At 35.8% G+C, this 24127-nt stretch overlaps 1 protein-coding gene across 2 annotated transcripts in view; it reads right to left on the bottom strand.

Moving 5' to 3' along the window:
- Positions 1 to 24127, bottom strand: part of USP32 (ubiquitin specific peptidase 32) — a 150792-nt gene that overhangs the window by 64443 nt on the left and 62222 nt on the right. For both annotated transcript variants that reach the window (XM_073797726.1, XM_073797727.1), the window contains exons 5-10: positions 22940 to 23099; positions 10317 to 10448; positions 8572 to 8679; positions 6618 to 6733; positions 5957 to 6019; positions 4670 to 4753 (exon numbers count right to left, since the gene is read on the bottom strand). In XM_073797726.1, coding sequence (XP_073653827.1) covers positions 4670 to 4753; positions 5957 to 6019; positions 6618 to 6733; positions 8572 to 8679; positions 10317 to 10448; positions 22940 to 23099 — 663 coding nt within the window. The remainder of the gene's footprint in view (positions 1 to 4669; positions 4754 to 5956; positions 6020 to 6617; positions 6734 to 8571; positions 8680 to 10316; positions 10449 to 22939; positions 23100 to 24127) is intronic.

The following is a 24127-nucleotide window of genomic DNA, read 5'->3' as shown; positions in this document are numbered from 1 at the left end:
ATTCCCATCACCTAAGTCTAACATTAACATTTTTATTATACTTAATCTATTCATCCCTCAATTCATCATCTTAATTTTTACATGCATTTCAAAGTAAATTATAGCTATTAGTACAGCTCCCTGTAAATACATCAGCATGCCTGTTTATAGTTTTGTTTACATTTTGAGGTACAATTAACAGTACACAAATTAGGTTTACAAGATTCAGGCATGTATCAGTAGTTCATTCTTTTTTATTGCTGAGTAACAGTCCACTGTTTGACAATACCATTTTATCCATTCTCCTACTGATGCATACTTGGGCTTTGGGTTTTGTTTTTTTTTTAAATTTATTTTTGGCTGCGTTGTGTCTTCGTTGCTGCGCGCGGGCTTTCTCTAGTTGTGGTGAGCGCGGGCTACTCTTGGTTTCGGTGCGCAGGCTTCTCATTGTGGTGGCTTCTCTTGTTGCAGAGCACGGGCTCTAGGGCATGCAGGTTTCAGTAGTTGTGGCACATGGGCTCAGTAGTTGTCGCTCATGGGCTCTAGAGCACAGGCTCAGTAGTTGTGGTGCACGGGCTTAGTGGCTCCGCGGCATGTGGGATCTTCCTGGACGAGGACTCAAACCCGTGTCTCCTGCATTGGCAGGTGGATTCTTAACCACTGCGCCACGAGGGAAGCACAGGTATCTGGGTTTTTGTAAGCAAACTTAATGAAAAGGAAATATAATATACATGCTTAAAAGTGAACAATATTTTAAAAAGATTTTTTAATTGAAGTATAGCTGATTTACAATATTGTGTTAGTTTCACATGTACAGCAAAGTGTTAAAAGTGAACAAATCTTAAGTGTACAGTTTATTGACTTTTCACAAAGTAAACACACCTATGTAACCTTCATCCAGTCAAGAAACAGAACATTGCTACCTCTCCCAAAGTTCCACTTTGAGTTCTTTCCCAGACACCACTGTACCCCTTTAATGTGTTCACTCTACTAAATTCTACCACCATGGATTGGTTTTGTCTGCTTTTGAATTTTCTGGTCCAGTATTTTCCACTCAAAATTATGTAAGATTCATCCATGTGGTTGTGTGTAGCACCAGTATATTTATTTTTATTGTTTTAAAGTAAACCATATGTATGCATGTGCCACCATTTCTGTTTATGTATTTATTGTTGATAGGTACTCGGGTCATTTTCTGTTTGGGGCTGTAACAAAAAATGCTTATAAGAACTTATTCTATGTTTCTTGGTGCTCAGATATACAAGTTTCTGTAGGGTACATACATGGGGTAGATTTGCTGAGTCATAGAGTATACATAAAAACAGCCAAACAATTTCCAAAATACTTGTAAGAATTTATATTCCTACTGGCAATGTGTAAGAGTTCCAGTTTCTTGCTATCCTCAACAATGCTTCATATCACCTCAAAGCTAACCATTCTAATGGATGTCTAATGGTACTCCAAGAGTGATTTTAAAATGTATTTCCATTATGACTAAAGAAGTTAGCCCCCTTTCATAATTATTAGCTATTTGGATATTCTCGTTTGTGAAGCACCTGTTCAAGTTTTTTGTACACTTTGATATTGAGCTTCTGCCTTTTTTTCATTGATTTTTGCTCTTTGTATGCCCTATATACAAGTCTTTTGTTGGATACAGATAAAGCAAATATATTCTTATCTTTTCATTTTTTTTTTTTGGCCACACCACGTGGCATGGGGAATCCTAGTTCCCCAACCAGAGATCGAACCCGTGTCCCCTGCATTGGAAGCGTGGCATCGTAACCACTGGACCGTCAGGGAAGTCCCTCTTTTCATTTTCTTAATGGTATCTCTTGATAAAAAGAATTCTTAATTTTACTGAAGTCCAACTTAAAACTTTTCTTTATGCTTAGTGCTCTCTGGAAGTATTTTGGCTGCATTGGGTCTTCATTGCTGCATGCGTCCTGTTTAAGAACTCTTTGCCACCTCAAAGTCATTAAAATATCTCCTATATTATTTTCTAGACATTTTATTGTTTACCGTTCAAATTTATTAGATTTATAATCTACCTAAATTACTTTTCATGTATTATAATGGGGTGGGAATAATGAGGCATGTTTTCACCATATGAATACTAATTAATTCAGTACCACTTACTGAAAAGACCACCCCTTTGCATCTGCAATGCAATGTCTTCTTTGTTATAAATCAAGTGATCACACCTATGTAGGTCTGTTTAAGAACTCTCAATACTGTTCCACTGGTTTGTCTAACTTTATGCAGATATCACATTGTCTTAATACTGTTATTTATTTTTTTTTTGCGGTACGCGGGCCTCTCACTGTTGTGGCCTCTCCCGTTGCGGAGCACAGGCTCTGGACGCGCAGGTTCAGCGGCCATGGCTCACGGGCCCAGCCGCGCCACGGCATGTAGGATCCTCCCGGACCGGGGCACGAACCCGTGTCCCCTGCATCGGCAGGTGGACTCTCAACCACTGCGCCACCAGGGAAGCCCAATACTGTTATTTTATAACAAGTTCTAATATCTGGTAATACAAGTCCACTGTTCTTTAATATCACCTTTGCTATTTTTATTTTTGGCCCTTCATACTTCTCTGTGTATTTAGAATCAGCTTGTCAAGTTCTGCAAAAACACAATGACAACAATGAACTTTTTGGGATTCTGATTGTGAGTGCACAAATCTTTAAATCAACTGAAGGGGAATTGACATCATTAAAGTATTGAGCCTTCCAATCCATAAATACGGATTACCTCCCTCTGTATCGGTTTTTTTTTATTACTGCTGTAACAAATTATCACAAAATTTGCAGCTTAAAACAGCACAAATTCATTATCTTACTGTTATGTAGGTCAAAAGTAAGGCATGGATCTCACTAGGCTAAAAATTAAGACGGCAACAGGGCTGTCTGTATTCCTTTCCGGAGGTCAAAGGAAGAATATGCTTCCTTGCCTTTTCCAGCTTCTAGAGTTCACCCACATTCCTTTGCTCGCGGCCCCTTCCTCTTTCTTCAAAGCTAGCCACTTGCACCTCTCTCACTCTTCTTCCAACGTCATTTCTTTCTCTCTGACCACAGTTGAGAAAGATTTTCCACTTTTAAGGACTCATGTGATTAGACTGGACCCATCTGAATAATACAGGCCAATCTCCCCATCTCAGAGTCCTTAAACTCATACATCTGCAAAATCCCCTTTGCCATGTAAAATAACATATTCACAGGTTCCAAGGATTAGGGCATGGATATTGGTGGGGGTGGGGGTAGGCTGAGTTATTCTGCTTACCACATTATTTAACATTTGATACTTTCTGACAAATGTATAAGATAGAAGATCCTGCTCATGTTTAGCATGCTTCCTCTGCAAAATATTGGGCACTGAGTTTATTAAAAAGGATTGAAAATAAAGTATTACCACAGGAATGGTTTACTAATTCTACTGATACTTATGTTACACTTAAATACTCAGGCAAGAGTGGGATCTTGGCAAATAAAATAAGAGCATAATTCAAGCTTTTATCACTGAACTTACCAGCTAACTCTATTTTAAGACACAGATAGAAAATAAAACTAATTAGCATAACAGTCTGCTTACTCATATATTAAGTGAACACAAAGTTTACTTAAGTGGTCAAAATGTTTGTATAACTAATTATGACTTAAAGTAGTTGAGAATATTATTTTAAATGAGATAAAAAAACAGCTGATCAATTTTCATATTACCAAGCAAGTCATTTCTGTTTATAGTAGTGATTTATATTATTTTTGTACATTTTTTATTTTACAAAGCCATCAACTTAAATCCCTGCTGAAAACTGATAGTGGAGCAGCTGAGTGATTTATATGGATATTATAGGCTTATCAGATTGCATATGCTTTAAATATACATTAATTAGTCATTAGCTATAAGGAAGAGTTCAATTTCCATGTATTCTAACATGGTTGTGTCACAGACAAGTTACTCTTTATTTGCAATGGAAGATCATGATACAAAGATACTAAACCTTTCTGACTTTCACAGGGATGCTTTTACAAGGAAAGGAAAATATAATAAGGAGAATCTAAAATATCACTATTAAATCAACAAATATTTATAAAGAACCATGAAAAATGGGAAACCATAAGTTATTTTTTTTAATTGGAGCAAGAGAAGTATTTTAACTGGGAAAACAGTTAAAATATGGCTGCTCACTCCTAGCAGCTATTCTTTCCTCCTTCTCCTTCAATCTTTTTTGGACCTTCTAAAGAATTAGAAAAAAAAAAACAGAACTGAGAAACAGTCTTGCATCTAAGATAATCTCCTAACTGGGAAGATTGTATATTTTGTGAAAAATTTACAGCTGCCTACTTATGATCCATCTCTCTGTTCACACAGCCTTACTTGTTAGGAGGGGCCTTTAAACAAGACAACAATGAAGAAAAATAGCAAATTATTCTCTATGTGTCTACATTCTCCTGTCATTACTTGTAAGATAAACATAATCAGCTCTATTCTACCCTCCTATCGTCTCATGACTTTGAGAAACTTCAGTAGGCACTCATGCTCTCTCACCATCCTTCAGGTCGTGTATGGGATAATGTAGTTCTTTTTATAATATATGGTTTTGTAGCCTAGTTGTAATAACTATTACATATGGAAAAGATGCAGAACTACTGGTACCACTGTCCTCTGTACCTGTCATTTACCTTAAACATACCTGGAAAAGTAGATTCAAAAATTCATTGGCAAGAACATTTTTCACACTCCAGATTTGATAGTCTTCTAGAGTAAGATGGCCCATCTGAAAGTGAAACAGTATTTTAAAAGATCTCATTTTTTATACTATTTGAATAAAATCTGGTTTATTAGACTTCTAATTGTCATATGTCTGAAAGAAAACCAATAATTTAAGGTAGATGCTATGTGTTCATCTGAGAAGTAGGCCAGCTAGGATAAGTTTAAAAGTAACCAAATTTTGTTGAAATAGTCAATGGCAATGAGGACAATTTATCCCCAACAATCTTCTTCCTCCAATAAGACCTGGGAAATAACTCACAGTATCTTCTGGTTCAAAGGTCACTTACGGAACCCACAAAAGGCCCTGAGTAGGGAAAATGAAGCATTTACTAATTTTGAAAGCATTTTTGCAGACTCTTTGGATTATGCCCTTTGATCCTAACAATTTTCTAAGACCTTCTTAGAAATATCTGGTAATTTTATCAGAATTCTTAGAGATTTAAAAGAATTTAATAAATATAAAAAATGAGTATCTACATTACATTTCCCCAAAATACAATTTAACATTACTCTTATAAGTTGAGTAAAGCAATATTTTCTTGGTGTCAAAGTGTACCAAAAATTACATTTTCATACAGAAGGCAAAATATATATAAGCTATTGATTACATGCTTATTCTGGCTGCCATTAAAGAACTCAGAAGAGATCTTTACCAATATTACTTTTTAAATTTTGTAAAAGAACATATGTACCACCCAGACTGAGATAAAAGGTCATTTCCATCATCCCAAATATCCTTATGGTCCTCCTCAGTTAAATCACTCATCCCCGAAATCACTGTTGTAACACCTGTTACCATTTTTAAGTTTTGCCTCTGTTCTCGAACTTCATATAAATGGAATCATACAATATGTGTTCTTTTTTTCTGTGCATTCTTTCACTCAGTATAAGGCTAGCCCTACCATAACTTATTAAAATGGGAGAAATAAAGATTATAAATGATGGCAACGGCTGTGTCTACTTAATTTTTATAAAATGCCTAGCTTATAAAATATAATAAATGTTTTTATGTATATAACACTTAATGGAGTTGTTTAAAGATGGAATGGGCTATCTTTAGAGACAACTTGGAGGTGTTGTAACAACAGATCCAAATAAGCACTTGGTGGGGATGAGGTAGAAGAGATTTAAATATATATATAAACTATATAAACCAATTCAGAGTACAAGGTATTTTTAGAAAAGGATTAGTCCCAGCGAGACTCACCTTTGTGGTGTCATGTGCATTCAATATGCCTTCTACAATGTCAGATAGATCCATGTGTAATTCCTTTAAAAACAGAAACCCAAAGAAGTAATTAGAAAAGAGTAGATATCATCTTTATTAGTCAGTGACTAAGGTATACGACATTTTGGTCAAGTTTTTTTTTTTTTTTTTTTTTGCGGTACCCGGGCCTCTCACTGTTGTGGCCTCTCCCGTTGCGGAGCACAGGCTCCGGACGCGCAGGCTCAGCGGCCATGGCTCACAGGCCCAGCCACTCCGCGGCATGTGGGATCTTCCCGGACGAGGGCACGAACCCGTGTGCCCTGCATCGGCAGGCGGATTCCCAACCACTGCGCCACCAGGGAAGCCCAGGTCAAGTATTTTTTTAAATTATCATTAATAGATTGTTACACTTGCTTTAAAAAATTAAGCCAATTTCCCTCTGGTTTCATTTTTACTTTACACAATACATTCAGTTTATGAAATTTTCTAAGGCAAATTCTTTTTCCAATTTTGTACCTTCAGCTATGGATATTTTGAGTAGCATAATATAGCAACTAGAGGTAATAACAAATCCCTTTCTCTTGATCTCTTTTTAAAATTTTTCACTCCATTTTCCTGTTGGAAATTTACATGCAACAAGATGTATACAACCAGAATTTACCGGGATGTCATCGGTGCGGTTGTCCTTCCAGACCTCTAAGAGTGCAACCACCATGTCTCTCAGTTCAACCCTGGAGAGAACTCCATCACGGTCAACATCAAACACCTTGAAGCAAACTAAACAAAAGAAACTCTTATGAAGTATTCTGAAGTACAATACGTTTTACTGGAAGCTGCCTTAGTAAAATTACTTAGTTTCTTAAGCAAGTATATTCTGGATTAAGTCTGCTTATCTGGAGCAGACTATGTCATTAAAGTCCTCTGAACTTGTAGAACTTCCTGCACATACTTGCTAAGTCTCTCTATCTACATCATTAGCCAGGTTGGAGAACCCTATCCTTCCCCCAAATCTAGAGTTAAATTCCTTGCAAACTGAAAAATAAGAGCCAAATTACTGTACAATACCTCACAGATTTTGAGGAGGTAATTCAAGCCTTTAAATTAATTTGTACTATTTAAAACTGATCACTTCAGAGTTGATTCTCACAATGTTGAAAATGTTCCATCTACATTAAGAATCAACAATAACAAGGTGGTACAGTTGGCCCTCTGTATCCACAGGTTCCACATTTGCAGATTCAAACAACCACAGATCGAAAATATATAAAAATTAAGAAAAAAATTTTCCATAAAGTCCCCAAGAGCAAAACTTGAATTTGCCACACTGGCAACTATTTACATAGCATCTACATTGTATTTACAACTATTTACATTATATTAGGTATTATAAGTAACCTAGAGATGATTTAAACTACACAAGATGTGCATAGGTTATATGCAAATACTATGCCATTTTATACAAGGACTTGAGTATACATGGATTTTGGTATCCGAGGAGGTCCCAGAACCAATCCCCAGCAGATACTGAGGGATAACTGTATAAAGATTTTGCCTCTCCAATGTAATTAAGGCACACTCATTTTTTGCCAAAGAACAATTTTAACTCTTCAATTCTTTGTTTATATACAACAGACTAAGAATTAGAAATAGCAGCACTTTGCTAATTAACATCAAATGAATCACTCTAGTTTATTAACTTCCACTAGCAAAAAAGAAATTAAAATTTTTTTAAGGCAATAATAAACCTCAATTGAAAAGCAAAGATTTTGGCCTCTTTATTTAATATTTGAACTTTAATGGGAACAAATAATCTATCGTAAAGCCAGGTTGGAATAATGGTATACCATATCAGGGAAGAAAAAAGGAATATACATTTTTTAGATTACATACTTATCTATTTCATATACTCCCATAATAATTATGCTATTAAATCAATGGAGTGCATCACAGCACATTACTGAAGAACATCAAATAACAAGTAGCATACCCCACATAGGCAACATTTGTGAAGCTGTATTTTAGAAAGACACAGAGATAATGACACTTGTAAATATATTAGAATTAGGTTCCAATTAAATGTTGGAACCTAAACTGTTGCATTTTATCAAATATAGTTAAGATTTATTAATTCAATATGCTTATAAATTACACTATAACATTTTAGTTAGGCTTAAAAGACCATTTTAGTATTTAATAAAACTGTGTTTTGATCATAAATTTCACTTTGCTAATAAAATACTAATGTATTCAAGTGACAGAAAGTAAGTTATACTTCAAGTCATGCAAGACACAAAATTCTCTATAGACTACCAGAAAATATTTTCTAAATGCTTAACATTTTCAAATACATCATGACTGATGTAGTTCATTTATCATGAGCTGCACATTCATCTGGAAAAATCAACCCCGTTACTAATGACAAATCCCAAATCACTCCACAGAAAATAGGTGACTGAATCCTTACAGAGACCTCAGTAAAAGCTCAACATGAGACTGCTATTTGCCAGAGTAATGAAAATTCAAGCCTCAATCCACAGATGATTTTTATATGAATGAATGCTGATTTTTTTCGCTGTATAGTTTGCAAATTTTGTGATAGTGTTTAACACACTTACATTTTTGTCTTTCAGCCAGGGGTCCTCTGCAACAGGCTGATAACCCACAGGATATCTCCTTAAAATCTATGTGATTGTCACGATTTTCATCAAAAGCATTAAACAAACCTGTAAAATAGGAAGACAATGTAAATCACAACAAACAAACTTCCTAATGGTAATAAGGACATGTTTATGAAAGGAGGCATGACTCCCATAAACTGCCTGAATTAAAAAAAAAAAAAGTTTATCAGTAGTTCCCATTGTCCTAGGAAGTATTTCTCTTTTTCCTGGTATAATTATAAAACTTAACTTTCTAGCAGAAAATACATTACTATCATTTAGTATTTGGTTTTGTTTGCCTGCCTGTCTCTATTTTATATCAATTCCTATAGCTCAAAATGACTTTAGCTGTAAAAAATAAAAATCAGTTTAAAAAATCAAGAACTGAAAAAAAATGTCAGAGACCACAATTATCCTTATTTGGAAAGACTAAGAAGAAAAAGGAAAAAAGAAGAAAAGTTGAACTGCATATCAAAGATATACTGTGTTGTTATTAATAAGCTCCATTAAGCTCTTTCATGAAGCAAAGAAAAATAACACACTATATTACCAAAGAAAGAAATTCTGTACTGCAGTCTTCTTTGTATTACTTAATATTTATAAATATTTTAAAATTCAGAAATAAAAGGGAATTTATAATATAATCCTGTGGTTTTCAAACCTTTTGTAAAAAATAGAAATGGAATAATTTTGTTTTCAAATAAAATGACTTATCACTCTCCAATTCTAGAAAGGTAAAAACACAACTGCACCTTTGAAGTAGGTACAAGCCCTATCTGTTCTGGCTCCCCAAACAGGTATTTCTGAAATACACTGGGAATGTGAAGAATACAGATTGTCTGTAAGACTCTACTTCTGTGCCCTCAGTTTAAAAAGTAGAAAATCAAAGCTAGAAGTAGTTACATGACTTGCCAAAAGTTAGAAAAGTTTAAAAAGGTCTGAACCAGAAGCAGAACCCAAGTATTCAGATTCCAAATATGGTTTTTGTGATATCACCAACAACTACCCTTTGCATTACTAACTTTTTTTTTTTTAAGTTATAGCAATGAAAAGTTTAGGGCTAAGTGGGGAGCATAGAGATGGTCCAGTCCAGTGGTTTCTTAATCTTTTTGGGGCAGGGGAGGGAGGGAGGGATAGAACAGTGGAACCTTCTTCCTTTTTTTTTGGTGCCACGCCACACGGCTTGCAGGATCTTAGTTCCCCAACCAGAGACTGAACCCGGGCCCTCAGCAGTGAAAGTGCAGAGTCCTAACCACTGGACCGCCAGGTAATTCCCCAGTGGAACTTTCTTATGCAAAATAAAAACAGTGGAGGCTCTTGCGGTGAGGGAACAGGTGGGGCTATGTGTGGAAACCTAGAGCTTTGCCTGCTCAGTGGCCACCTCCCTAATCCCTGCACCAGATGCTGAGGCACCTCACTGGAGTACTGTTTTGTAACCACTGTCTCGGTCAAAATGTTTTATATATATGAGAATGTACAGGTGAGAGAGCAAAACTGACTTATGCAAGGCTACATAGGTAGAATAGGAAGCTCAAGACTATAATTCCCAATTTAGTTTTTTTTCCCACTAAACTACACTATTTGCAAGAAACTTGCAAACTTGTAACATTATAGCCTTTTAGAGTTAAGATGTATTGGTTAGAAATAAAAGATGGTCTTATGTGTGTTTAGCAAGGAACACTGTAGAAATAGAATGTTCCTACCTTCACTTAGAGATGGACGAATTGGTGGTGAAACCAATGGGCCAAACGTCTCTAAATCAAATCGTCCAGTTCGGGATTGAGCCTTCAGCAACCAATAGCGTTTCTCCAGATCAATGATGTCTGATTCCTCCACTGAGAGTCAAATGAAACAAGATTATAAAACCTCAGGCTTCTCTTCTGGGCAGTTAGTTTATCCTGATAATGTAACTTCTAAGGATATATTTTAATTTCCCAGTTAAATTGCTAAAAATTACCTAAAACAAAACTCTGAAAGACAAATACATTATATTTAAAATGGAATGAAAATTAAATTCAAATTAACATATAAGAAGCTTTAAAATGGAAAAAAATTTTTTTTTGCAGTTCCCCATTTAAATCCAATATGTAAAACAGGAAACAACTGAGACCTTTATGGCTTCCCACACCATTTTTTTTTTTTTTTTTGCAGTACGCGGGCCCCTCACTGCTGTGGCCTTTCCCGTTGCAGGGCACAGGCTCCAGACGCACAGGCTCAGCGGCCATGGCTCACGGGCCCAGCCGCTCCGCGGCATGTGGGATCTTCCCGGACCGGGGCACGAACCCGTGTCCCCTGCATCGGCAGGCGGACTCTCAACCACTGCGCCACCAGGGAAGCCCCCCACACCATTTTTATCTGTACTCATTTTTGGTAATTTTCAATCTGTATCTTGGATTTAGTGATTCTATATACATATTCTCTCCTGGCTACACTATAAACATCCTAATAGCAGGATACCATGTCTGATCCATCCTGTCGATATGGTAACTACACACATTCAATACTTATTAAATAAATGAAAATGAACATGACAAAAGATGTTATAAGTAATAAAGTCAATACATAAGACAGGGTAGAACAGGATTTATAATGTGATAGGTAATAGGGGCATCATGAAAACATGAACATCTTTTTCTCCTCATTCATCAGAAGATGTATTTAAAAAAAAAATCACAGGTAAACTCCAACTATGGTTACATTCTATATGTGCATTGTTGTTGCTGTTGTTTTTTTTCCCTCCAAGGAACTAAAGTAAGATTTGGAAAACAAACAAGGTGAGTCTTTCCATTACCCTGGCTTTCTGCCTGCAGCCTCTTCCCAGACCTTGGCAAGGTATGAGGAACCTAAGCAGTGAAATTTCACTGAGTTAAGAATAGAACTTGTAGTTCAGGTAGGTTGAGGTAGCTCAAGTTTACAGGGCAGAATACTGGAGAGGAAAGAGTTATGTAGAGAAAGAGCTCCAGAAATATGAACAGGAGTCTTACTGAGTTTTAGCAGAGTACTAAGCTATGTATGCATAGAGTGAAATTCATTGAGGCTGGGCTAGGAAATGCCTAAGTTCTGACCAGCCAGAGCGGAGATACCTTGTTGAACACTGGGAGCATTCACAGACTCAGAGGGTCACTTAATCAGTAGGGGAAAAACTAACTCTTAGAGTAAAGGCTACTCCAGACTTGCCCCCAAAAAACTTTAAAAAAAATTCTGGAAAATATCAACCTGATCCACAAATAACTGCCTATCAAAACAAAACAAACTTCCTAATTTAAAGGATGACAACAGAATCCATTAGCCATATAACATTCATAATGTCTAGCATCCAAATATATATATGTACATAAAACAGCAGGAAAAAGCTATCCAAAACCAGGATAAAAACCAGTCAATAGAAAATAGAAATAACATAGAAATAACAGAGATGATGGAATTAGTAGACAAGGCTTTAAAACATCCATTATAAATATCTACAGAATTTAAGGAAAACCATGACTATATTGAAAAGAGAAACGGAAACTATTAAAAAAAAAAGTACCAAATGAAACTACTAGAGATGAAGAGTACAATACAATCATCCCTTGGTATCCATAGGAGATTGGTTCCAGGACCCCCGTGGATACCAAAATCCAAGGATGCTCAAGGCCCTCATATAAAATGGTATAGTATTTGCATATAACCAACGCACATCCTCCTGTATACTTTAAATCATCTCTAGATTACTTATAATACCTAATAAAATGTAAATGCTATATAAACAGTTGCTGGTGCGTGGCAAATTCAAGTTTTATTTTTTGGAACTTTCTGGAAAAAACTTTTTTTCAAATATTTTCAATCCCCAATTGGTTGAATCTGTGGATGCTAAATCTGTGGATATGGAGGGTCAACTGTACTTGAAATTTTAAAAATTCATGGGAGATTAACTGCAGATTAAAAAATACAGAGAAAAGGTCAGTGAACCTGAAGACTGAGCAATAGAAACTATCCAAATGGAAGCATAAGGAGAAAAAAAAGTCTGAAAAAATTAGTAGACTCTTAGTGACCTGTAAGACAATACCAAAAGTATAGCATACATGTTACTGGGGTCCCAGAAAAGAGTGGGCAGAAAATATTTAAAACAAATAACAGCTGAAAAAATTTCAAATTTGATTAAAACCATAATCCCATAGATCCAGAAGTTCAGTGAAACTTGTGCAAGAAAAATTCAAGGAAAACCAAACCAAGGCAAGACACGATCCAACTGCTGATAAAGTAAAAATCTTAAAAGCATTATGAGAGGGGAGAAAAAATACATTACAAACACAGGAACTAAGATAAGCAATGATTTCTCTTCGGAAACAAGGGAGCCAGAAGATTAATGGGGTAAAAAAGGGTTTGAAAGGAGAAAAAAAAAAACCTGTTAATCTCAAATTCTATATCCTATGAAAATATCCTTCAAAAACAAAGGCAAAATAAAGTATTTTTTGGACAAACAAAAGCTGAGAGAATTCATCAATAGCAGAACGGTACCAAAAGGAATGTTAAAGGATGTTCTTCAGACTAAATTAAATGATACCAGATGGAAATCAGTATATCTACACAGAGCAATGATGAAAACAGGAAACACCCAGTCCATAATGTCCATCTGATATCATTAATCATGACAGATTTTGGATAGAAGTTTAGTTGCAGCTTTGGTTAGACTAAGTTTACCTCTAGTTCAAATGTTCTGAAGGTGAGCTCAGATTTCTATTCAGGAGAGCTCAGAAACTGCTAGTTTTTGAACCTGGAGATCTATAAACTCCAGCCTGAAGGCTGCATACATGTTTGTATAAATAATGTTTTATCAGAACACAACAATGCCATGTACTTACATTTAGTTTATGGTTGCTAATGTGTTACAGTGGCAGAGTTGAGTAATTGTAACAAAGAGCCATATGGCCTACAAGTCTGAAATATTAACTATTTGCCTTTTAAAGAAAATGTTTGTCAATCCCTGTGTTGAAACTGCATAACCACAGGACTTCAAGACTGCAACTCCATAAAATGACAGCAGCTCAGGACCACAGAGCCTTGAGACTGCAACCTTCAAGATTTTGAGACTTCAAAATTATGAGCTCATGAAACTGCCTAACCCCAGTCTCAGCAAAATTTCCACAGGACAGAATTACAGGGCAGAGATGATTATCTTTGCACTTGCGGTTCCTTCAGATTTAAATCTGAAACAGGTTTTTCAAAGTTTGGCTGGCTTCTCCTTATCCCAGCAAAGACTGTCCTCAGGCAGGCTCACTCTTCTGGCAGCCTTAGCCCCAATCTCAGCCTCTGGCCTCAGAAATGAAAGCACCTTTATATCCTTTGATTACCTAGGAAGCACTTGTCCCTCTGGAATTCAGTTTTGTTTTTTTTTTTAAGATTTCTTTGTATTGATATGTCTTCAGTGGCTTTAAAGATTATGATTGTTTGGTTTATGTAGTGATTTCATGTTATTAAAATGGGAATGAAGATCCTTCATGTCTTTCTACTTCCCAACCTAAAGTAGAACCCTTCCCCTGTTATTTAACATGATTCTGAAAATTCTCACCAATGCAATAAGATACGAATATGAAGTATAATGTTAGAAAATAAGCAAGGTTATTATTTGCATATAAGTAGAATGCATTCCAAAAAAACTCAAAGAGAAAACATTTAAAAATTATAATTGAGTTTAAAAACCTGTAGGGATATAAAATAAATATAGAAAAATCAATGCTTTTCCTATATCTCATTAATACATGTAAGAAAATATAAAAGAGAAAAAGCATAACAATAATAGCAATTTCCCCACAAGAAACAAATATCCAAAAATAAAAGTCAGTAAGAAAATGGGGGTCAGATTATATAGGCCACTGTAAGGACTTTGATTTTAAGTGAAATTGTGAACCACTGGAGGATCTAATGCAGAGGAGTGACATGATCCAACCCACAGGATCACTCTTGACTGCTGAGTTAAGAATAGCCTAGGGCTTCCCTGGTGGCGCAGTGGTTGAGAGTCCGCCTGCCGATGCAGGGGACGCAAGTTCGTGCCCTGGTCTGGGAAGATCCCACATGCTGCAGAGTGTCTGGGCCCGTGAGCCATGGCCTCTGAGCCTGCACGTCCGGAGCCTGTGCTCCGCAGTGGGAGAGGCCACAACAGTGAGAGGCCCGTGTACCGCAAAAAAAAAAAAAAAAAAAAAGAATAGCCTAGTGGGCAGCTAAGAACAGAAGTGAGTTTAAATCATCAATATACGGAATTAAAAAGCATTAAGACTACAATAAATTAACAAGTACAAGACAGACAATTCATAAAAAGCGGGGGGGAAGTTAATTTCACTAAGAATAAAAACATCATTTCAGAAGAAAAATTTAAGCAGAATCATGCTGCTTCAAAACTTTTTTAACACTCTTCTTGCAAGATACCTGCATGGCTATTACAACTCTTTCAGATCTTTACTCGATGTCATATTCTCGGATCTTCTAAACTGCACCCCATCCAATGATGCTCCTTCATCCCTCTTCCCTGCTTTACTTTGTTCTCTAAGACTTATTTGTTTTCTTTGTTGTTTCCTCCAACTAGAACATATGCTCCTTGTAGGCAGGCTTTTTGGTCTATTTTATTCATTGTTATATTCTAAAACTTAGAATAATATCTGGTACATTTTGAGCACTCCAGAAATATTTAATGGACAAGTAGCTTACAAGTTACCTGGCAAGACAAGAACAATGTATTTTAAATTTCCAGTGATTTCAAAGTATTCATTCTTACTCTGTTCCTTAGCAGTTTTGGTTTTTCTTTTTTTTTTTTTTCTTAAAGTTTTTTTGGCTGTGCTGCGCAGCTTGAGGGATTTTAGTTCCCCGACCAGGGTTTGAACCCGGGCCACTGTAGTGAAAGTGCCAAGTCTTAACCACTGGACCACCAGGGAATTTCCACAGTTTTCTTTTTTTTTTTTTTTTAACAGAAGCATCTACTTCAAATACCCAGATGACTGAATTTATTTAAAAGGAATAATTTAAAATTTTAGCAATAGGGAGAGTAATTACAGGAGTTTGATATATAAATTGAGCATTACTGCCTCATTTTCCTAAATAAGATGTCTGTTTACTCCATTTATTATGTGAAAGGAAGAAAGAAAGAGAAATCTGTTCCTCCAGAGAAACAGTTTTCTCAAATTCTAAATTTTCTTCCCAGTAGTAGATCTTCAGATTAAAAAAATCTGACACTGAAACCAAAGGTGGAAGACAGAAACTATGTTCTCATTTTTATACATCTAGGTACTGAGCATATAATGGGTATTCAATGAGTACTTCTGATCAGTTGGTGTTTAGTTTATACATTAAATTAGAACACAGAAAATTCATATCAACTTCCTCCCAAATATTTTTACCTTTGAAAACTAAGTTCATTAATCTCCTTAAAAAACACAATTTTTCTTGTTGAAGTAGAAATGTGGAAAGACAAGTAAGTAGAACATATTTGGAAGACAAAAATGATCAGATTGGTTATGGCTACAGCTCCCTTTTAAGTTTATGCAATCTGTTCATTTATAGTTACAGACTGTAATTTGTTAATCAAGTATTTGTAAAAGCATGCTAAAGTAAATTATATATATTATCATCACCCAAATATTTTACATGAGTTGGCAGCTGAATTGCTGAGGAGAGGAAAGATAACTAACCTTATTTTCACTTAAAGAAGTTAGAGGTTAACGACTGCAGTAGTTACTCTATTTGCAATTCATAAATAAATATCAAAACTTATACTTTACTAGCTAAATGGGAATGAATTTATCACCCACCTATTGATATAATTTTTTCTGGTTCACAACAGTAGCATACTACAACATTCTAAATAGTTCCTGGCCTGCCCTTTGGGCCATCCTAATCAAGTCCCACCTTACCGGAGGCTCCAGCTACAGAAATTGCTCTTTAATGCCAGAATTGGATTCTTATTTAAAAACAAAAACAAAAACAAAGCCAAGCAAAATATCCAAGTATTTTCAAACAGTAACACAGTTCTTTAACATTTCTGAGGAAGCAACCTGTTCTCAAAAGCAATGACCTTCTGCAATCTATTTAAGCCTTACATCATTTACAACCAGATAAGAGGATAATGAAGGAGGGACATGCAGATTTACTAGGCAGTTTATGGCCTAAGAATCACTGAAGTATTTTTCTCTTACAGAAAGGAGGCTTTAACATTGCAAACTAAAATGTGGCAAGGGAATATAATAATATGCATATTTTTAGTTGAGATAATAAATGCTAAAATAAAGCATTTGAGTTATATAAATTTGAGTTAGATAAGAAAAGAAAACCAATCAAAATGAGTTCAATGGCCCTAAAATTAGCCCAAAATACTACATTAATTACCTCAGTATCCAGATTCTACTACTTAAAAGAAATCACGCTTATGATACATTTTAGGGAAACTCTAAAAAACATATTTACAAGAAAGAGTTAGCACACATATTTTCTTCCAAATAATATAACTAAACTCTATGAAAAGATGATCATCATTAAGGAAAAAACTCTCGATTAGTTCTTAAAACATAGTTCTTAAAATCTTAGTTCTTCCAATTACCTATTTCACTGTTGGTAAATGGGGAAACATTCAGTGACCTTGCCTGGATCAAATGAAGTTAATTATTAAAGAGAAATTTAAAATAATAATCATTTGAAGGTATCCCAAGGGGAAAAAAAGGAAATTAGAAAAGTGAAGCTGCAAGATTGTCTGAAGTGAGTCTGAGGAAGATGGCTCACCACAACCACAGCTATCACATGACCACCTCCTTTTACCTGCAATTACAAGCTGCTTACGAAAGATTAAAGAAAAAAATGACTGTGTGTCAATAAACTGTCTTCAAATCCTAAAATGATACTAAGCATGCACTCTGGGGTTCAAACATCCCAATTTTGGCACCTATTAGCCATTTGATCTTGAGAAAGTTTCTTTAACTTCTTGTAGCTGTGGTTTCCTCATTTTTAGAATGGCGATAAAATGAACTTCAGAGGTGGCACAAGGATTAAATGAGATAATGTACAAGGAGTATAGTGCCTCCTTTAGTAAGGGCTCAATCTGTATGTGGTAAGTTGGAACCTTCCAAAGCATTTTTGGGGAAAAAAAAGTACAGGAGCTATATGTCAAGATCATTTAATATTCTACAAACATTCAATAAAAACATTTTATGTACCTGACATTGCACTAAAAATTATAGACATGACAGTGAACAAAATAATTATGTTTAGATTCTAATAGAAGAGAAAATGGGTCATTTTAATCCAGTGTGGAAAGTACAATGAAGGAACAGAGACACAGGGTTTTCAGGGAGCACATAAGCAGTGAGGCCCTAGAAGTCTTGATATTTAAAGAGGTACACACAGAACATCTTAGGGTTGACCAGGGAAAGGAAAACTAGTGTGACAGAAGAAGGATATTGCAAGCAGAAGTAAAAAAGCATGTGTAAAAGTCTCTAGGAAAAACAGGTAGTGATAGGACAGAAAAACAAAAAGAATAACCGTTGTATTCTGCTATAATTCAAAAATAAGGAAGAGGATAGATAACCTATAGAAGGATTTATGCTATGGACACAAGATAAAAGACAAAAAACAAGAGAGAACTTTACTTTCCAGTGAGTGACAAAAAAAGAGTGTTAAAGATGGCAGTTCAACCTAGAATTAGTAGACAGTTCGGTTAGAATGTAGACGTTTCAAAGGTTAGCATCTAAAGGATGAGCCTTCAAACTCAAGCAGAGAGATGCCAGACTGTGATTGGATAGGACTATGCATGTACAATAGTAGGGGATTTGATACACTGAACTAAATTTGTAAAAAGCTGATTAAAACAAATTACATTTTGAGTTTATAGTCTGTGGCTCCAAATTCCAACACTATGTAGTGCTAAATAACCATGAACAAAATGGGTGGGGAAAGGCTATTACAAGAAAAAGCCAAATGACTAGTTAGTCTTAGAAAGTAGGATCTTCTTTCAGATATCAATAATAATAATAATAAACTTGTACCAAACTATTTCAAACATTTAACTATATAGAACATGTTTATGTTCTCTATATATGTTCTCTGATTCTGAATATCAAAATGTTTAAAAATTAACTTGTCATTAAAAACACTATATATTTGACGAAAAAAATCTTTTTAGGAAATCTAACCTTAGGTATTTAAACAGCAAATTATAAAAGAAAAATATATCAGTCTTGATAAAAATCTAGTTAAGATCTACTCAAGCATAAAAACTTGGACTTTTGGCTAAAGTTCTAATTCAGGGAATTCCCTGGCAGTCCAGTGGTTAGAACTCAGTGCTTTCACTACTGAGGACCCAGGTTCAATCCCTGGTTGGAGAACTAAAATCCTGCAAGGCGGTGCAGCCAAAAGAAGTTCTAATTCAATTTCTTAAACTTAAATAAAAGGTAAGGTAACAATAGTTTGGAATCTGAAGTTCTAAAAACTGTACTGGCCATGACAAAGTCTAAAATCTTGTCTAAATCAAATCAGTTAGTTATTCTAACTCTGTATTGAATGCAAATAGCGCCCCAGTTTCATTTGTGATTTACACGAAAGAGAAAAAATTTGATTAAAAGTGGCAGTATGTTCAACTTACTGTGACTTCAAATTTTACTTTATAATCGTATGTGAAAAAGTAATTAAAGGCATCTGCACTCTAACATAAATGTTATTTACAAGTGAAAAATTGTAACTCCTTTTTGTTTCCTAGATACCTTGGGTCATTACACAAATTTAAATGGAGTCAGTGATGCTTTAAAATAAATATTTTCTGTTTACTTATAAATCAGTTAATAACATTCTCTATTTTTATCCCGTGTTTCCACATTCCTGACACATTATTTGAAAAGTTCAATGTACCAAATATTCTTTGAGTGAAAGAGCCTGCAAAGACATCCACAGAAGCTGAGAATTTATAAATAATATGATAAATCACAGACATCAGAATGTAAACCTACCCATGTCAGAATTTCTGTAAGAAATTTAGCAGTAATTCTGACTTTGTCATAATGCTTTCATAGGAAAGCCCACTGAGAAAGGAGCCATTTGCTGAAGCCAGCAGCAAATGAGTTGTCTGTTGTACTAGTTTATTTTTGTTCTTTATTTTTATAAATTCTAAAATAAAAGAAAGCAAACTGGTAAGAAAACACTTTCTTCCCACAGACATGGATGAGTTAATTTTTGTACTGATCTACAGTCCTCTCTTAGAAAACTGCTTGCTCCCAAAACAATTACTCTCTGGAGAAAGTGGGATGAAGCTCACTGACATTCCCAAGCCAAGTGTTCACTAATACAAAAGGATGCAGGGAATTCCTTGATGATCCAGTGGTTAGCACTCCATGCTTCCACTGCAGGGGGCACGGGTTTGATCCCTGGTCAGGGAACTAAGATCCCTCATGCAGCGCACGCAGGGCCCAGCCAAAAAAAAAAAAAAAAGAGGATGCATATTCATTGTAAAGCACCTACCTGTTCTATACCAGGCATAATGCTGAGTCCCTTAAAAAAGGTACTATCTCATGTATTCCTGAAGGGTAGCACCATATACCACCCCAAACATGCCACTTTAGCATAAGGGTTATTTTGAGTTGAAGGCAATTGAGAAGAAGCTGATACAAAAAAAAAAGCTCTCCAGCTCCCCCTATTAGCCTAATTTATAAAGATGTCTTACCTGCCCTTCTACCAGGAAGAAGTTAATCAACAGAGACCACTCTAGATACTTATCAACCTGGAGATAGCACCAAAGGAAAGAATCTACATAATAAACCTTATTAACCAGCCATATCAATCAACAGTTCCTCCATGTATTTGCCTTCCCACAATATGCCATCCCTAGCAGCTCAAAGTCCTTTTCTTTTGTCTTGTCACATCTCCATAAAATTATTGCTCTTTGCTAAGATGCTATATAAGCTCAAGCTATAACCACCCCTTTGAGTTACTCATCACTGAAAGTTCTGGTACATAAGTAAGTTAGTTAAGTATCAATAGTAACAAAGTAAGCTTATGTTTTTTTCTTGTTATCTTTGTTAGTCTAATTTAAAGGGCCCCACCCAATGAAACCAAGATAAGTAGAGGAAAATACTTTTCCTTCCCCACACTCCTTACAACATATCTATGAGGTACAGTTGTATCATTATCCCTGTTTTCCAGATGAAAAAAGAAGTTCATAGAGATTAAATTTCCCGCAGCTACATGAATAATAAGTAGCAGGGCTAGAGTGTCTGACTCAGTCCGAAGAACTCCTAAATACCACATGAGTATTATTTCTCAAAAAAAAAAATATATATATATATTCAGGCGGGGGCACTGAAAAGTAGGAACATCAAATTCATTGCCTATTCATGCCAGAATTTATCTGTCAGAACTTCTGGTGACAATGGAATGAAAATGAGGGGGAAAGTAGCTGGTGTATAACTAGTAGCCAACTCATAAATTATATGAACAAATAGATACAAATAGCACTTGATACCCAAGGTCCTCTACTCAGTCAACAAATACTTATTTAAGGCTTGACACAAGGTGAATAGAAAAATAATACAGACTCTATGATTTAAGAGAGATGACATGTACAAATAAATGGAATGCTATAAATAATTATAATACAAGGACAAAAGTGATAAGTTCATTCAAGAAGGGTACAAAAATGGTGTTATGAGAGTTCAGAGGAAGGAGAGATGATTTCTCACAGGAAGGCAAGAAAATGTTTTATGAAAACCAAGCAGCATGTGATTTAAGTCTTCAAAGATGACTAAGGTTTATAGGGAGAATAAAAGGGAAAGGCATTCATTCTAGTGTTAAGGAGTAGCATAAGCAAAAGCCCAGTGTAGGTACAATTCTGTAACCACAGGAAAGAAGAACAGTAGAAGTTAACACTTAGGCCTGTGTTGTGGAGGACTAAATACTGTCCCTCAAAAATTCATTATCACCTGCAATCACAGAATGTGACCTTATTGGAAATAGGGTCTTTGCTGATGTAATGAATTAAGGCCCTCGAGTTAAAATCATCCTGAATATAGACTGGGCCCTAAATCCAATGACTGGTGTGCTTAAAAGAAGAGGAGAGGACATAGACACACACAGAGAGAAGGCCATGGGAAGACGGAGGCTGCTACAGGCCAAGCAAAGCCTGGGGTCACCAGAAGCTGGGAGAGACAAGGAAAGATTCTTCCCTAGGGCCTTCAGGAGGAACAAGGCTCTGTTAACACTTTGATTTCAGCTTCCAGAACTGTGAGAGAATAGATTTCTGTTTTTTCAGTTTACAGATTGTAGTAATTTGTTACAGCTGCTCTAGGAAACTAATACAGCTTGGTTAAGGACAATTAGTAGAGGGCTATTGTGAAATAGTAATATTGACCCTGGTTCCTGCTAATATTTGGTCTTTGACCAAATTCCTGTAATTTCCTGAGTGATAGGAATCTCTGACACAGAGCTCCTAAATTCCTTGCAATTTTCTGGGTGATAGGAATCTTTTGTTTTAATGTCTGAGATGACTTTTGGTAAGCTCTTAGAAAGGGTCTGGTCGCTAGAAAGACCAAGCCATAATTAGAAACTCGGAACTTTCAGCCCCATTCCCATTCTCTGGAGAGGGAAGATGAACTAGAATGTAGTTAATAATCGGGCATACTTATGTAATAAGCCTGCACAAAAATCCCCAAAGCACAGGGTCTGGAGGGCTTCTAGACTGGTAAACACATCTACATGCCAGAAGAATTGGGGCATCACAGCTCCACGGGGACAGAAGTTCCTGTGTTTGGGGCCCTTCCAGATCCTGCCCTATGTATCTGTTCATCTGTATCCTTCAACATATCCTTTATTATATAATGAATCAGTAAATGTAACTGTTTCCTGAAGTTCTGTGAACTGTTCTAGTAAATTACCAAACCCAAGGAGGGGGTCATGGGAAGTCTCATTTATAGGTGGTTGGTCAGAAGCACAGGTCACAATCTGGACTTGGCGTCTGAAGTGGGGAGCAGAGGGTCAGTCTTTCGAGACTGAGCCCTAAAACTGTGGGGTCTGTGCTAACCCCAGGTAGACAGTGTCAGACTGAACTGAGATGCAGGACACCCAGTTGGTATCCATAGAGCACTGGAGAATTGCTTGGTGTGGGGAAAAAAAAATACCCCACACATTTGGAGTACAAAAGTATTCAGTGAGTAGACAAAAAAGAGAGTTTTCCTTTTCAGCTATGTACTCAAGCCTCCAGTATTCCATTTTACTATACTTTGGAAGAAAAAACCCACTGATAAAAGGCAAATTCTCATTTTCTCGTATTACCAGGCAATTGTATTAAAAAGTGAACAGAACACAATGAAATGCCATTACTTACAATGTGTGACTCCAGCCAGAGTTTGGTAGAAAGTGGGAGTATCACTATCATCAGTGAGGGTCACATATACACCTCCAGACAGTAGCCAACGAGAGAAGGTAAAAGCATCTTTGTTTAGAAGAAGCCAATTTCTAAACTTTTCATAGTTTACCTTTTCGCCCTAAAATTAAAACAAGAAAACATAGGTTTAGTCAAATTTTAAGGTACCTACTTGGAACTTATACAACTTGAAATTTGCATTTAATTGACATTTACCCTTCTACTATCTATAAAGGAAGAATTATCTAAATATCACTATAGGCTATATACCTGGAAATAAAATTTTTCAAATATAATTGTACTTCAGAACTTTCATTTGCATAAAATCTATATGTTAATTGCAAATTATTTCATCAATTCATTAAAGCAGTGCATTTCTACTAATAAGTCACATTTTATTTGCTAAGGTATATCCTGAAATCAGTAAACTGAATTTCTTTCAATATTTAATAAAACCAACTTTTCACTTGCTTCATCCCTCTTCTTCAGTACTTCAATTGGTCAGAATTAGCATATTTTAATTAAATATGTATGGAATTTAAATATTCTTTTAAATTTCATTGGCGAATTAAAATCTATCCAGGAGTCCTCCTCCAAAAGACATCACTGAAAACATGTATTCACAAGTCAACTAGAATACAAAAAGAAGCAAGGAGATTTCTATTTCTTTGTTTTCTTTCCAAGTATTTGTCTTCCTAAATCTCTGGAGAAAAAAAGTATCCAGGCTGAGAAAGAACGTCATATGGCTGTGTAAGTCAATCTCTTTGACTGGAAGACAAGAGGACCCAGGTAGAGGGAGGGCCAGATGTTTCTATGAGAAAAAAGGCAGAAGCAACCCACATAGAAATACAATGAAGAATGACACTCAGGAGCCTAGCAGCTCTAATGACACTCAGGAGCCTAGCAGCTCTAATCCTGATGGAGATATTAAGGGATTAACTTAGAACCTAAAAGAGTTATGGTAGAAATAATTTCTATATTGTTAGTAGCATCCTATTAAGTATAGCAACATGCTTAAGCCTCATGGTTTCAGAACACTTAACAGTGCAATCCAAGCGATCAAGACAACATTGGAAGTCTTGTTTTTCTACATGGAAGAATATGGCATTCAGACTTGCCGCAGGGATGTGAGGACATTGCCAACATGTT

Source organism: Tursiops truncatus, chromosome 20, assembly GCF_011762595.2.
Source record: "Tursiops truncatus isolate mTurTru1 chromosome 20, mTurTru1.mat.Y, whole genome shotgun sequence".
NCBI lineage: Eukaryota > Metazoa > Chordata > Mammalia > Artiodactyla > Delphinidae > Tursiops > Tursiops truncatus.
Note: the sequence above shows the minus strand (reverse complement) of the source record. Positions and strands in the feature narration are given on the sequence as shown.